This window comes from Chroicocephalus ridibundus, chromosome Z (genome assembly GCF_963924245.1).
Source record: "Chroicocephalus ridibundus chromosome Z, bChrRid1.1, whole genome shotgun sequence".
Lineage (NCBI taxonomy): Eukaryota > Metazoa > Chordata > Aves > Charadriiformes > Laridae > Chroicocephalus > Chroicocephalus ridibundus.
The window spans coordinates 27,162,080-27,175,598 of record NC_086316.1 but is presented as its reverse complement, the minus strand read 5'-3'; the positions used below and the strand labels follow the sequence as shown (position 1 = coordinate 27,175,598).

General features: G+C 36.8%; 1 protein-coding gene across 11 annotated transcripts in view; it reads left to right on the top strand.

The window, feature by feature from the left end:
• Positions 1-13,519, top strand: part of PPIP5K2 (diphosphoinositol pentakisphosphate kinase 2) — a 53,043-nt gene that overhangs the window by 5,393 nt on the left and 34,131 nt on the right. For 10 of the 11 annotated variants that reach the window (XR_010069205.1, XR_010069203.1, XR_010069204.1 and 7 more), the window contains exons 2-7: positions 6,076-6,474; positions 8,026-8,221; positions 8,949-9,039; positions 9,919-10,004; positions 11,389-11,543; positions 11,950-12,051. Coding sequence is in view for 8 of the 11 variants with exons in the window: in XM_063321325.1 (XP_063177395.1) it covers positions 6,331-6,474; positions 8,026-8,221; positions 8,949-9,039; positions 9,919-10,004; positions 11,389-11,543; positions 11,950-12,051 (774 nt within the window). In the remaining 3 variants the exon portion in view is untranslated. Of the gene's footprint in view, positions 1-1,324; positions 1,446-6,075; positions 6,475-8,025; positions 8,222-8,948; positions 9,040-9,918; positions 10,005-11,388; positions 11,544-11,949; positions 12,052-13,519 lie in introns of those variants that run through there. The other variant, XM_063321321.1, reaches the window with a different exon arrangement.

The following is a 13,519-nucleotide window of genomic DNA, read 5'->3' as shown; positions in this document are numbered from 1 at the left end:
GGTGGAGTCCTGGGAGAGTCTGGGAGGAGGATGAGTGGGTTGCAGGCTCCTGGTTGGAGTGGATAAAGTCAGCTGCTATTGAATGGAGTACAGGGAGAGCAAAGGGCTGTTTTTATTTTATTGAACTCTTGTGTGGTTGCCTACCACTCTTTGCCCATGCCAGCGGAGAGGGGAATGTGCAGTGGTCTGCCTCACCTTCTTCTGATAAAGAAGATTACCTTTCTTGATTTGGAGGGGGAAAGAACAGACTAAATCTTGCATCTGGTTTCCTGTGAAAATACTTACAGAATGAAAAAGAAACTTTGGAAAAAGCTTGTGTTGATGTGTAGGTTATTTATGATGGGGGAAGATGTTAGTATATTGGTAAGTCTAGCACTTGATGTTAGTTTAATAAAAGATCATAGCAGGTGACTTAGTTCCCGTAATGCTGTGTAGTGCAGCCTTTATAATTGCATCTTTTTCCTTTGCTACCTTTAGCCTATTTCTTGTCTGTTCTGTTGTACATCAGCATAATTCCTTCCTCCTTCACAAAGCTGAGTTACAGAAGATGGTGATAAACTTCTTAAGGCTAGTGTTGAAGTTTGTATTTGATGAGGAGAGCTAAAAGCTTTTCTCAGTTTCATGTTTCTTCATCAGCCTGTTATAGCACTGGACCTTGTAAATTCCAGTAATTATTGGAAACATTTATATCCCTTTGTATTTTCTGTTATTATTGTTTCATTTGTTTTGTTTTGGTTTTTGTTTGGTTTTTGTTCTTGTGCACAAAGTATTATCAGTCTAAAACGGTAATATTCTTTGTGGCTTAGGGATATTGGGATAGAGCTGCTCTACACGTTTTTTAGATTTAATCCACCTCAGCAATGGGCTGACAGCTGCTACTTGGCACCTCACAGGATGTGTGGTAGAACAGAACACTGTCTGCATGTAAATTTTAATGTTTTGTGTTACTGACTGCGTGACACAGTAGACATTGAATATTCAAACTGGAGAGCATATGTAAGGCACAGCAATAATCCAATCATGTATGGTATGTTGTCTTCAGCAGCTTCGGTGTCTTGACGTCCTTTCCCACTTTTTTTGCCTTGTGCCTGTCCTGTCTTCATTCTCTTCCTGGTCATCTGTCAGACCTGAGGAAATGCTGTTCTTGAGCACAGGCTTTGTTAGTAGTTTACAGTCTCATGTTTAAATCTGAAGTATTACCAAGTTTCCTTTAATCATCTGTAGAAAGCTGTTACACATCCACGCAGAGCACCGGGGATCACAGTTCCTGCTCTCAGCTCTCTCAAAGTTCAGACTCCGCTGGTTCGTTCTTCTTCCCGTCTCCCCTCTGCTTCCCCGTTGCCCCCTCCCCATACTTTCTGCTCCACCAGCAGCCCAACAAACTGTCTGTCTTTGGTGGTTTGTTACACCATACATCATGTTGCAGAACTGGAATTATAAAACAGGTAAAATGCCTCAGCCGGAGTGAGGAAAATATTTTTGCTGTTAAATGTACTGTTAATGGTATAGCAGTTCGAGCAGGAAGATATTGAAAGCTTTTTGTTATCTCACTGAGGCTACGTGAGAAATTGTTATTAAAATCATTTGGGTTTTAACTACTTAATTTGAATTGGAGGAAGCTGGTAATGGAAGCAGTTTGAATATGCCTACAGTGGTAAGAACTGAAACTTTAAAAGAAGCAATACAGAGGGAGGGTGCAGGGGAGTGGGCTTTTTTGTTATTGTTATGTATGTATATTTACAGAATCATGTAATAGATGAGCACCACAACGCTTCTTGTACAGTTAGCTGTTTGTTAAATTCTGCAATGTTAAAGTGTCACAAAGTGTTTAGTAGTTGTTTTGTTATAATGGCATTTCCAAAAGTTGTTTTCCTGAGTGGTTCGTGATTTTGAAATGTATTATAGGTATTTAATGTATGATGTGTTGGGTTTTTTTCTTGAGACAACAGATGAGAAGCATTTTTACTCTAGTTTTGTTCCATTAGTTTCCATTAGAGTGCAGTAGAGGCAGTGTATACTTGTTCTTGATAGCTGTAGTGACAGAAGAAAACCTGGTGAAATGCTTCTATTTATAGAGGAGCTGTATATGCTTTTGTTAGTATTTGGAATAAGGCTGTTAAAACTTTGAGCCGGTTTTACATGAACTGTTCAGACCACTGCTGCTATGTTGAGCTGATTTGTTGCTGACAGTTACTGGAATGCTAATCTTGGTGTTTTTAAGTAAATATGGGAAACACTGGGGCTGGATTCTTGAGCTGCTGAAAAATGTGTAATGGGAACAGGAAAACTGTGGGAATATCTGTTAACACTTAGTCAGGACTACATTTTGGCTTACTCTTCTAGAATATACTTGTGGAAGTGTAGAAATGTCTGTAGTGCACCAGTGGAGTGAACACTGGACTTGGAGTGCTGAGCAGGCTATCAAAATTTGTTACTCAAATACAGCCCTATTTGTGCATTAATGTTAAGTTTGTCTATGTGTCATTTTATATATTTAGAATGTTGCTTGGTATACTTTCCACTAGTAAGTGATAATAATATCAGTTAAACTTTAGGATTTTTACTTGTCCTTTGGAGTGCAATATCTTAATGCTGTCTAACTTCTGAGGGAAAAACTGAGATGAATTTATTTTAAGGTGAGAATGTAAAATTAGCAGATCTAATGTTTTCTTTAAACGTTTTCTTCTTTTTTTTCTTTTTTTCTTTTTTTTCTTTTTTTTTTCTTTTTTTTTCTTTTTTTTTTTTTCTCTTTTTTTGTCCAAGATGTATCATGTGGTGGGTATGAATAGGAACTTCTAGGACAAGTGGAAGGAACAGTCCATACATTTGTTTGGAAGTCTTTAAGAAACAACACTATTAGTTAAATTGTTGGGTTTTTTTTCAAAATTAGTGGAGATTTTTTGTATTTGTAAGCTGTAGAACGGAAGCCTTTTGTAACAGCCGAGGTTTGAAGAGAACATAACCTAATTAATTTTACCTGGAAAGGTCATTGCACGGTAGGAGATAGTTGCCTGGATATTCTTGATGCTATCTCTGTAGAAATGGGTCAGTGTGTATTCCAACACAAAGTCTGGATTTTGTAATGCTTGCATTGCAGTCTTCCATGGTTGAGGCGTGCATGTAATCTAATCTCTTCACTGTCTGATGAGGCTTATGCTCATACACCAAGTATGAAAGGATCTAACATAGGGCATCTCAGCCCCTATGTTGATGCTGCTGCTCACTTCTTCATACAGAAAAATACTACTGGGAAGACTCTTCACTGTTCCAGGGGCAGCAAGATGGTATTCTGCATAGGATACAGTGTGTTAAAAATTCCTTCCATCAGCATCAGCCGTACTTCTGGGGTGGGAAGGCAGCTCCATCTTCTTGCTGTGCCATTTATTATTTCTCCTTGGTGTACAACTTGAGAACCATGTTTTTATCCAAGCATGGTCTTACTGCATATTTGATGTGAGATAACTGTAGTGTTTTTAGGAGACTTAAGTTGTTCACTATAGTTGCAGTCACTTACTGTCATATTTCTCTTTCCAAGTCTCTTTTATTGGACTTTTTTTGTTTCACAAACCACAAGAAAGAAGGGGATTCTTCATTTTTTATGGTAACCAAAGCATTTGGAAGGAAAGAATTTTAATTCCAATCTCTGAAAGCATTTATTCTAAAAAATAAATAATTTATTCATTGTATCCTGACTCAAATTTATGCTAATGACAGTAGCTTATAGCATCTGCTGACTTGGGAGATAAGCTGATAGCCATCAGCAGTCAGAGTGCCAATTTATATGCAATTCAGTGAGTCCCTGCAGTAGTTTACAAGCCTGAAAATTGTATCTTTCCTTGATCCTGTGTCTTTGGCCTTATTTTTACAAACTGTCTGGAAACTCTGGGGCCCAGTGACAATAGCATGGAGTGGCAATCTAGTAATTCATCTACCTTCAGACGGGTGAACAACATCGTAAGTCTTGCAGAAAATAATCTGTTAACTCCAAGCAGACTGTGTGGCTGTTCAAAAGTCTGTTTTCCGCAAGTGGAGCTCCACTTGACAGGTGTACTTGCCACGAATAACACCAGCCCTCTCCAGATTCTTGAGTTAGGAAGGTAGAAAAACACTAAGTTTCAGATAGGTTTGTTAGGGTACTAAGCTTGTCAGGTTATATCTTCGTGTCATTTGTAGACACGTATCTTGTGCTTTCCCTGCAGTTTTTATTCATATGATTTCTACTTGCTTTGAGAATTAATCCCTTTGGGTTAAAGAGACTCAGGTAGCGCTAGAGATCCTCGTGAAATAATGAGTTATTAATTGCACACGAACTTCACAACTTCTGCTCTCACAAAGTGCACTACAGGAATAGACAGGGGAAAGAAAGCTTAAAAAAACCTCTTCTGATGACCTCCCACTTATCTTCTTCATGTGGTTGCTTTTCCTTCTTTATGAGAAAAGCATAGGTTATAAAAAGCTGTTTCCAATGTACAGAATTTGGGTGGTGGGAAAGGAAGCTGATGCAAGAGGAACTGCTAAACTTCATTTTCAGGCTTTACCAGTTTTGGGGAGTCTTTTTTGGTTTTAATACCATTTCAAAATTCTGTATTAGTTGCCAGTGTGTGTTGGCAATAACCTCTGCCTTTCTGAAGCATGCTAGAAACAGGATTTGGAAAGCTCACTTTCTTCACTCTTTCATAAACAAGATTGATTTATCTCAGTACCTAATTTGTAGCTCTCATGAGAGCAAGAAGATTTAGGTTTTTGAAATTTCATTTTGTTCATGTTGCTTGAGGGACAAATGGCTATGGTTTCACGTTATAAAGGAAAGTAATTTTTCATTAGCGGAACTGAAGGAGAGCAGATAACATAACAAATAAGTTTAAGAAATGAATCTTTTTAATCCCTTGCTGTCACTCCGGCATCCTTATGTGTCTGTTGTTCAGGCTGCAGCTTCTGGGTCTGCAACAGCTGTATTGTTTACCTACACTTAACCTATTGCTCCCTGACGTAGGACAGATTCTTTCGCGGTAACTTTTGCTCTGTTTACTATCCTTTTTCACAGGAAGCTGAACGGTTGATCACCATTTGGAATGTACTATTGCTTCACTTTGTTCATAGAACAGCCAAAGTTGTTTTCACAGATATTTAAAGACAAATTCAGTTCTGCTGAGATGTCATTTTTGAATGGCACTTACATAATGATCTGACTAATAAACAACCTAAAGCATTTGATTAGATGAGCTTCTAAACAAGTAACTGTTTATTCATTTTCTAAGTAGTAATAGTGGATTGTGATTAATGGTATAAAGCCATGCAGAACTTCAAGCAAGTGCAGTTACCTAGTTAAAACAACAGATGACTGAACTCAGTCTCTGTTTCTGTATACAAGTTATTTGGCCAAGATTTTATTTTCACATGACTGTTTAAAAGGATACAATATGTGTTCACTTCACTGGTACACTAGTGCTTAGAAGTACTTTTGACAGAAGGCAGTGCTAGTGTACGTCTCTGTAAATATTAATTTTTCAGTGTGAAAATAAAGCAATGCTGATTTGGAAATAAATAAGCAAACATCAGGCTGGCACATACACGGAAGATGCACTCAGTTTTTTAAATAATAGTTTTCTATTTAAGAATAGTCCTAATGGAGGCTTTATAGTTTTCATTAGCATTTTTCTCTGTTTGCCATTGCCATTTGATCAGGAAAATTCGGGGAAAAAACAGCTGATGACAGCGATGGTGAGTTATATATCACAGATATTGGAGAAGATTTTTCTTGTTTTATATAAAAGATGTAGTCTGTACTTTACCTTTCTTAAGCTAGGCAAAAAATGCACTTTACTTTTGTGAGTTTTGTCGCTCATTTTTAAAACGTCTGTATCAGTAGCTTGAAAATATCTTGAAATTATTCCCCCTGTTGTAAACATACATCTAAAAGTGTAGACTATGTGTAGTGTGCACGGTTTTATTTCTGATGATTTGCTCAGAGGTCTGTAAATGTCCAAACACTTTTTCTAAATTAGAAGGGTTTATTTTTATGTGCCTTTATCAATTTTTTTTTCTCTTTGTTGTTTGTTTGGGTATGTCTTTTAGGTGAAAAAGTTTTGTCGTCTCAGGGAAGCAGTAGCCTATCACGAGGTTCTTGGAGCATCAACTCAAACCAATAATGAGCAGATGATACCAGTTAAACACTGTCTGGCAGACAAAGTCAGCTCAGTGGCAGCACCGCACAGACAACATCAAAGAGCAGGGGACTTTTGTGTTCCCGAGTCAGCGGGAAACATGCCCAGTATCTCAGCTGCCAAAGCGGCTGCAGCTTCTACATAGATCTCTACAGATCTTGTAACCATGTCTGTTAATGCAACAGAGAATGATCCTCCTAGATTCTTCGTGGGTGGAGAAGATGGAGAAGAATTATTGGATTCAGCCAGATCTACAGAGTATGAACACTTCTATGACCATGGGGAAGAAGAGGAGGAAGAGTATGACTCTGTATGTACTGTAGGGGCATGTGTGTACTATTCTGTATGTTCTTTAGCATTATTTTACTTTGAAATGGCAGTAGATCACAAAAATCTAATACTGAAATGGTGTTCTGAATTGGGAAATTGTTCATATTCAGATAATGATCTGTCAGTTATGTTTGGAAATGCAGCACACTTGAAAAGTAAGTATACCCTGAACTTCAAAGTAGGTGTGCTTGACCTTAATACAGAGTTTCAGCGCAGCTGAGGTTAATGTGCCAGCTTTGCAGGCTTGATTTAGATTCTGGTTATCAACTTGATGGCATAAGCCTTCATTTTATTTATTTGGATAATTAGTAGCAAAAAATGATTGAGAATTTTTTTGTGTGTGTTGTCAACTGCTGCAGAGTTAACTTTTGATTTTTCAGTTTGAACTTACTCAACATTTCTTTACTCATTTTATTGTTGTTTTCATTAAGATCCTACATGTTTCCATTCTTCTTCCTTGTCTTGGTGTATAGAAAGTGCGTGCTAAATTAATCTTTAGTTATACTTTAGTTTATTATCCTTGCAGAGTGTTTTCTGAATTGTATTTTAGCACAGTGCTTACCAATTTGTAGTTTTTTTTAAGATAAACTCTTAAAAATTTTATTATGCATGAGTCGTCATGTTGTGTCATTTTTTTAAGCTGTATTTTGTTATTCTTTTAGTCTGTAGCATTTCACTTTAGGAAATAGTCCGATTAAATTTTCACTGATTTCAAGCATGTCTGAAAAAATTAAATGCAAGAAGTGTTAATAAAACATTACACTGTGATTAAAAGTAACTTGGAAATGCAGAAAAGTGATGCAAAATTAGCAGGTCGGACAGCTCAATTCAGTAGGTGTATGTTAGCAAGGGAAGCTAATTGGCTATGTTTTAGAAGAACAGTAAGTTGAAATAAAGGATTGTTCTGGGGGGTTTTTTGTTTCTTTTTAAACAGAGGAGTAGGTTGGCTGTTGCACTTAGGAATACCACTAGGGAAAGAAACTTCTAAACATTTATAACATGAAAGAAAATACAGAGTATACAGAAGAAAAGTGAAACTGTCTATGCACAAAATAGCTCAGAAATCTGAAGCAGTATTTTGTTGTTTACTAGTTTTCCTTTTCACAATTCACTTGTAATATTAGGTAATAAGATGAGAAGCCTTGTCACTACTAAGTAGATGTAGAAAAATTAAATAGTTTAAAGACAAATTACTAGTTAATTTCAGAGTAAGTCATAAGTATGATTTAACTCAGATTGGACGTTTCTGACTTAGATTTTGATTCTGTGTGTTTGTTTCTGATACGATACTCACAAAAAGTAGCATAGGGCTATTGAACAGTTTCATTTTTTCAAGCATTTTTCATAAGGATGCACTGCAGCATTCTGTCATGCTGCAGGTTGTTACCTGCTAGCAATTTACCTGATTAAACACTAAATTAAAGGTAGTACGTGAATTTTAACAGAATGTATTTGCTCTAATATTGTGCTGCTAAAACCCTGTTGTGTTCTGAGAAAACTTAATAACTGCTTTTTCCCCCTGCCTCTTCAGCCACCAGAAAGACAGATCGCAGTTGGGATTTGTTCAATGGCTAAGAAATCTAAGTCCAAACCAATGAAAGAAATTCTTGAACGCCTCTCCATGTTTAAGTACATAACTGTGGTAATATTTGAAGAGGATGTTATTTTGAATGAGCCAGTAGAAAACTGGCCTTTATGTGACTGTCTCATTTCTTTTCATTCTAAAGGTAAATCATCTAATAATACCATAAATATTTTTGACATCTAAATATGTTAACCAGTTTGAGGATCTTCTTATTTTTTTTTTGTCTTGTAGTTTTATTGGATTTTACTTTGTCTTAGTGATTCATTTGTCTTATCTAAAATAATACAACTGACATTTAAAATATAAGCTTTTTAAATGATACTGTTTTCATTGCTGGAGAAAGTCCTGTCTGACATGGTGTTTAAAATAGCTATTCCATTGGTAAATATTTGTGGAGCCAGTGGAAATGGTGATCTAATACTTATTTGGTCCAATAACTGTGAAGGCATGCTACTTTCTCAATGGGAGTGTTGGGTCTCTGGCCACTTGTTCATGTATCTCTGCTAATACATAGTTTTTTTTGTGGGCCTGGCAGTGAACCAAAGATGAGTCGGCTGAAGTTAAAAATCCTGTTTTCAGGCAGGGGCAATAAAAGCCCTAGTTCTGGCCCTATGAAAGTGGAGGGCATGTGGAGTGAAGAGGAGAAAACTGGAGACAGGACCGCTACTTTTGGCAGTCTATGCTGAAATTAGGCTGTAGTTTCCTGATTTTTCTTAAGCTGATGTTATGTGTGCTTATAGTTGAGGGAACACCCTCTCACTTAAGCCATATCTCTAGTTGTACTCTAAAGCTTGAATATCAAGGTTGCAAACTATCTACTGGTGTTATGTCTTGCAGTTTTAATTTATTTGCCTTAATAAATATTTTAGGATTTCCACTGGACAAAGCAGTTGCCTATGCAAAACTCAGGAATCCATTCATAATCAATGACTTGAATATGCAGTATCACATACAAGACAGGTAAGTAACACTAATTACCTGTAAACAAACTATTTTTAAGTTGGAGACTGTGAGAATCTTGTTATTGCATAGCAACAGTTCCAATGTATTGTACAGTAGTCTAAATAAAATTACAGTCAATGTTACGCTTTGTTAATATATGCAGTTTTCTAGGATATGTTTTCAGGTGTGTTTTTTCTTTTACTGCTGTTATATTGACACGCCTGAAGATTTACCAAGGTAGAAATTTGTTGATACATTTGTCTAAACCTTAGCAAATAAAAAAGTTTAAACTCTTAAAATTTGGATAGCGTAAGCATGTATGGCAACTGTACAACCTCCTATGATTGCAGAATTCATGTGACTTAAGGTCTTTTTTTCTGTTAAGTTAGCAGAAGTTGTTGGTATTCAAAGATCGTGTGGTTATTCAAAGTGATTTGTCTTTTGGAGCTGCAATCATGCATAGCAAATACTAACAAAACAATACTCAGCAAAATACATAAACGTTGGAACCTTCTAAACAGTGAGCAGACTTGCTATTTTGGATGCTTTCGGTTGCTGTCCTGTATAAACTTTTTCAAGTCTTCATGTTAATAACCTCCTTTAATAAGAGAATTGTTCTTCGTAAATTGCTGTTGCACTGCCACAGTGGAGAGGATGGGACTGGCATAGCAAATTACATTTCTACCAGTATTGGTGAAATCACTGCAAAGGTACACCTGTATCAGTGACCTTTAAAGCATTACATTAATAAGTAAGGTATTATATGTGTAAGCTTATCCTGTGTAATTTAAAAAAAAAAAATTACATATTTTTCTCCTCTCTTGCTCACGGACTGTAAAATACAAATATTGGCAGGATTTGCTATCTTACTGTGTAACTTTTGTTCTTTTTTTCTAGGAGAGAAGTGTATGGTATTCTTAAAGCTGAAGGCATTTTACTTCCTCGCTATGCAGTTCTGAACCGTGATCCAAACAACCCCCAAGGTAAGAACTGATGACTAAAGTATCAGCCATCGCCATCTCTTTGTTTCCACTGGAGAACAGTACATATGTAGTGGAAAGCTAAATTTCACTTGCCAGACAATTAATTCGTTTATGTAGAAGTTGATTTCTCCTCCAGTATTTAAAGTATTGTTGTGGATTAACCCCTACTGGCTGTGGGGGCAGTATGTGAAACAGAAAAGGCATTGAGGCTGTGTAAGCAGTGTTCAGCAATAACTAAAATATCGAGACTGTTTCAAATTCAAAACATAGCACGATACCAGCTGCTGTGAAGAAAATTAACTCCATCCCAGCCAAAGGCAGTACAAGTATGCATCTAAAAAGCATGATTCTGAAGCTTGGGGTCACAATCCTCTTACACCCGTCATAGAACTACCAGAATATAAGGGCCTCCAAACTCAAAATCGAGATTCTAATGTGTCACCAAAGAGAGCAGCATTCATGATGTTACATTACCCACGTGTACATTACCCATATGTTACATTACTTAGGAGAGTAATGTTGATAGAAACAGGTCAGGCTATTGAATAGTTTCCCTTCTAAGTAACAAGCAACCATGTTAGAGAAATCTAGTCCAGAGAGATCTGCAGATGATATACTCTGAATATAAATTGGAACTAATTTTTTCTATACCTAAAAACAAACTTACAGCTTTTGCTACTAAAATGAAAACTTAGAGCCACAATAGGTGATTGTAATGACACAAGTGTAAGAGATAATAAAAAATAAGGAAAATGGAAGTTTTACTGTAGTGTAGCCCTTAAGAGGTAGGGAATTTTAGGTTAAAATATCTGCATAATCTATGGGGAAAAGGACTCTTTTATGCTACAAAAGTCAAAAAAAAGCTGCTGCATGCAGCCAACCAGTAGTGAAGAGATTCCTGATGCCTGGTTCCAGAAGACGTAATGCTCTGTGCAAGGTGCATCAGTCAACAGCATGAGACAGTTCCCAGCCTATTAAAAGTACTGTGGCATCTGGCACCACACCACGTTCACTGTCTGTCTGCCATCCCCCTGGTACTTCAGAGAAAGTCACTGAGGAAAGAGGCAAAAAGCCCTACCCTGTGTCTTCGAAACATTTCCAAAAACATACCACCCATGCAAGCTTTTGCATCTCTAGGAGGCAGTTTCCTGTCTGACACTGAGGGAATCAACAGAATTCTATTAAAGTGACATAATATAGACGTGCTACAGCAGATGTGTTCAGCTGTGATCATTATTAACTCTTTGTGCAGTCAGTAACAAATCAGTGAACCAAAAATATAACATAATCTTCTTATTTCAACGTGCAAAATTACCCCTAATCTCTAATAATTTTGTTCCATGAATACATTGCAACATCTCTGTTTTTCACACTGTTTCTTCAGAATGCAACTTGATTGAAGGAGAAGATCATGTGGAAGTGAATGGAGAAATTTTCCAAAAGCCTTTTGTAGAAAAGCCAGTTAGTGCTGAGGACCACAACGTTTACATTTATTATCCAACATCTGCTGGGGGTGGAAGCCAGAGGCTCTTTCGAAAGGTGAGGGTATTGTGCTAAAGCTGTTGAAAGGTTGTATATGCCTAACAGAATTGCAGAGTAATTCTGTCCTACCTGTCTGTTAGCTGGGGCCTGTTCTGTCATGTCCTGCTTGTGTAGGAGTAGTGGCAGATTGGAGAAATTAATTTCAGGAGAACATGTAGATTGAATAAGGACCCTTGTTCCTTGCAGTAGATTGTCAGGCACTGCAGATTCTTATAGATAAAAGAAGCATATGCTATCAGTGCACTTCAAGAATGTTATAAAAATCTTATGGGAACGATCAAAACCTACTTGTTTCCTCTGGTACAGGAAGTGTTTTCTCAGTACAAGTGTGTTATTTTAAGGAGTTTTAAAGTTTCTCAGTCAGTAGCCTATGAGTTTATTAATAGAAAAATATTTCTTTCAGATTGGCAGCAGAAGCAGTGTTTATTCCCCTGAAAGCAGTGTGAGAAAAACAGGTTCCTATATTTATGAGGAATTCATGCCTACAGATGGCACCGATGTGAAGGTATGACAGCTGAGTGTTCTTACTTATATTTAGAAAAATAAGTGCTCTAAGAGCTTGTCAGTTTTAAAGATGAAAGTGTATCTTTGTCTCAAGGCTTAATTTTAATGAAGTTTTGGTACAGTTCATAAGTAAAGAACGTAATTCTTATTCTAGCTAAGCACAGCGCTTGTAATGTAGAGCAGCTTTGCTTATGTTAGAATCAAGTACTGGTGGCTTATTACCCAACACATTGTCTTTCTTTTTTGTATTGTATTAGTGCCAGAACAGCATACATTTTCCCGTGTAAACAGATGCTGCCTAGATATTTTGTCTGAAGGTTACAAAGAAGTCTGTAGCTGAAATAGATTTTACCAACTATCTTAGTATTCTAATTGATAAACACAAGTTACTTAGTAAAATTCGTGAAGTTGGAGAAAGTAATGCATTGACCTTATCTGTAATTATTTTCACTCTTCATTAATTTTCTTAACAGATGTAAAGATTAGGTATCATAAAAGAATGCTAAAATAGAGCAATAATAGAATAGGTGTTAAGCCAGATATGTATGGAGATTGCTTTCTTTACCTTTGTGTTAGTTCTGGCTGTTTTAAGCCTATCACAAAACATGAAATGTTTTACAATATGCATGAGAGATCGCTGTATTTAGACAAAAAGTGGAAGTTTAGAGAGTGTGAGATCTAATCCAGTTTTAGGCCAAAGAGCCGTTTTATCAGTTGCAGCCACTTCTTCCATTTGGTGATACGTGAGGGGAATGCTCATTTTATATTCTCGGACAAATTCTCTAAGTTGCTCTGTTTTCATGAGCTATGCTCTTCAGATGGTTATACTGTGCAACACTTTGAAACAGGTTAGTCTGAGTTTACAAGCTCTGTGTAAGAGCTTTACATACTGTTTCCAAAAAGAAAAGTTTCTTACAACATGAAGAAATGCAAATTAACTTGAGGGATGGGACTACTTTGGCTGCTTGTTCTAGTGTGGTCTTCAAGAGGCAGCTCTGGACTTTTAATACCCCAAATAAATAATGGATTTTCTTCAGGTAACAAGACTGTACTTAATGGCTTTATATTAAGCAGCTTCACCCAACTCACCCTCTTGCCTGAATTGACTAAATTGGCGGTACTTGCAATCATCTGCTTTAGTTGAATACCTCTTTATCAAAGCTCAGAGTTTAGTTTTTAATTAAATTGACAGTAGCCCATTTTTGAGAGCTGCTGACAAGTCTCTTCCAGCAAATGCCGAATCTGCGGATCACTGAATCAGAGTCCGAAAGTGCATTAGAGTAGATAGCACAATCATTCTCTCAAGCCCCTGCCTTGTCATGCTGAAACCAGGCAGATATTTGCTTTGTTTAGTCCTGCCTAAAATATGAAAACATTTTTTAATAAGAGAATCACTCAGTCCTGCAGACAGATTTCCATAATTAAAGAATTCTCAAATTAATCTGCACTCCAAGTTGTGCGGATGTTTT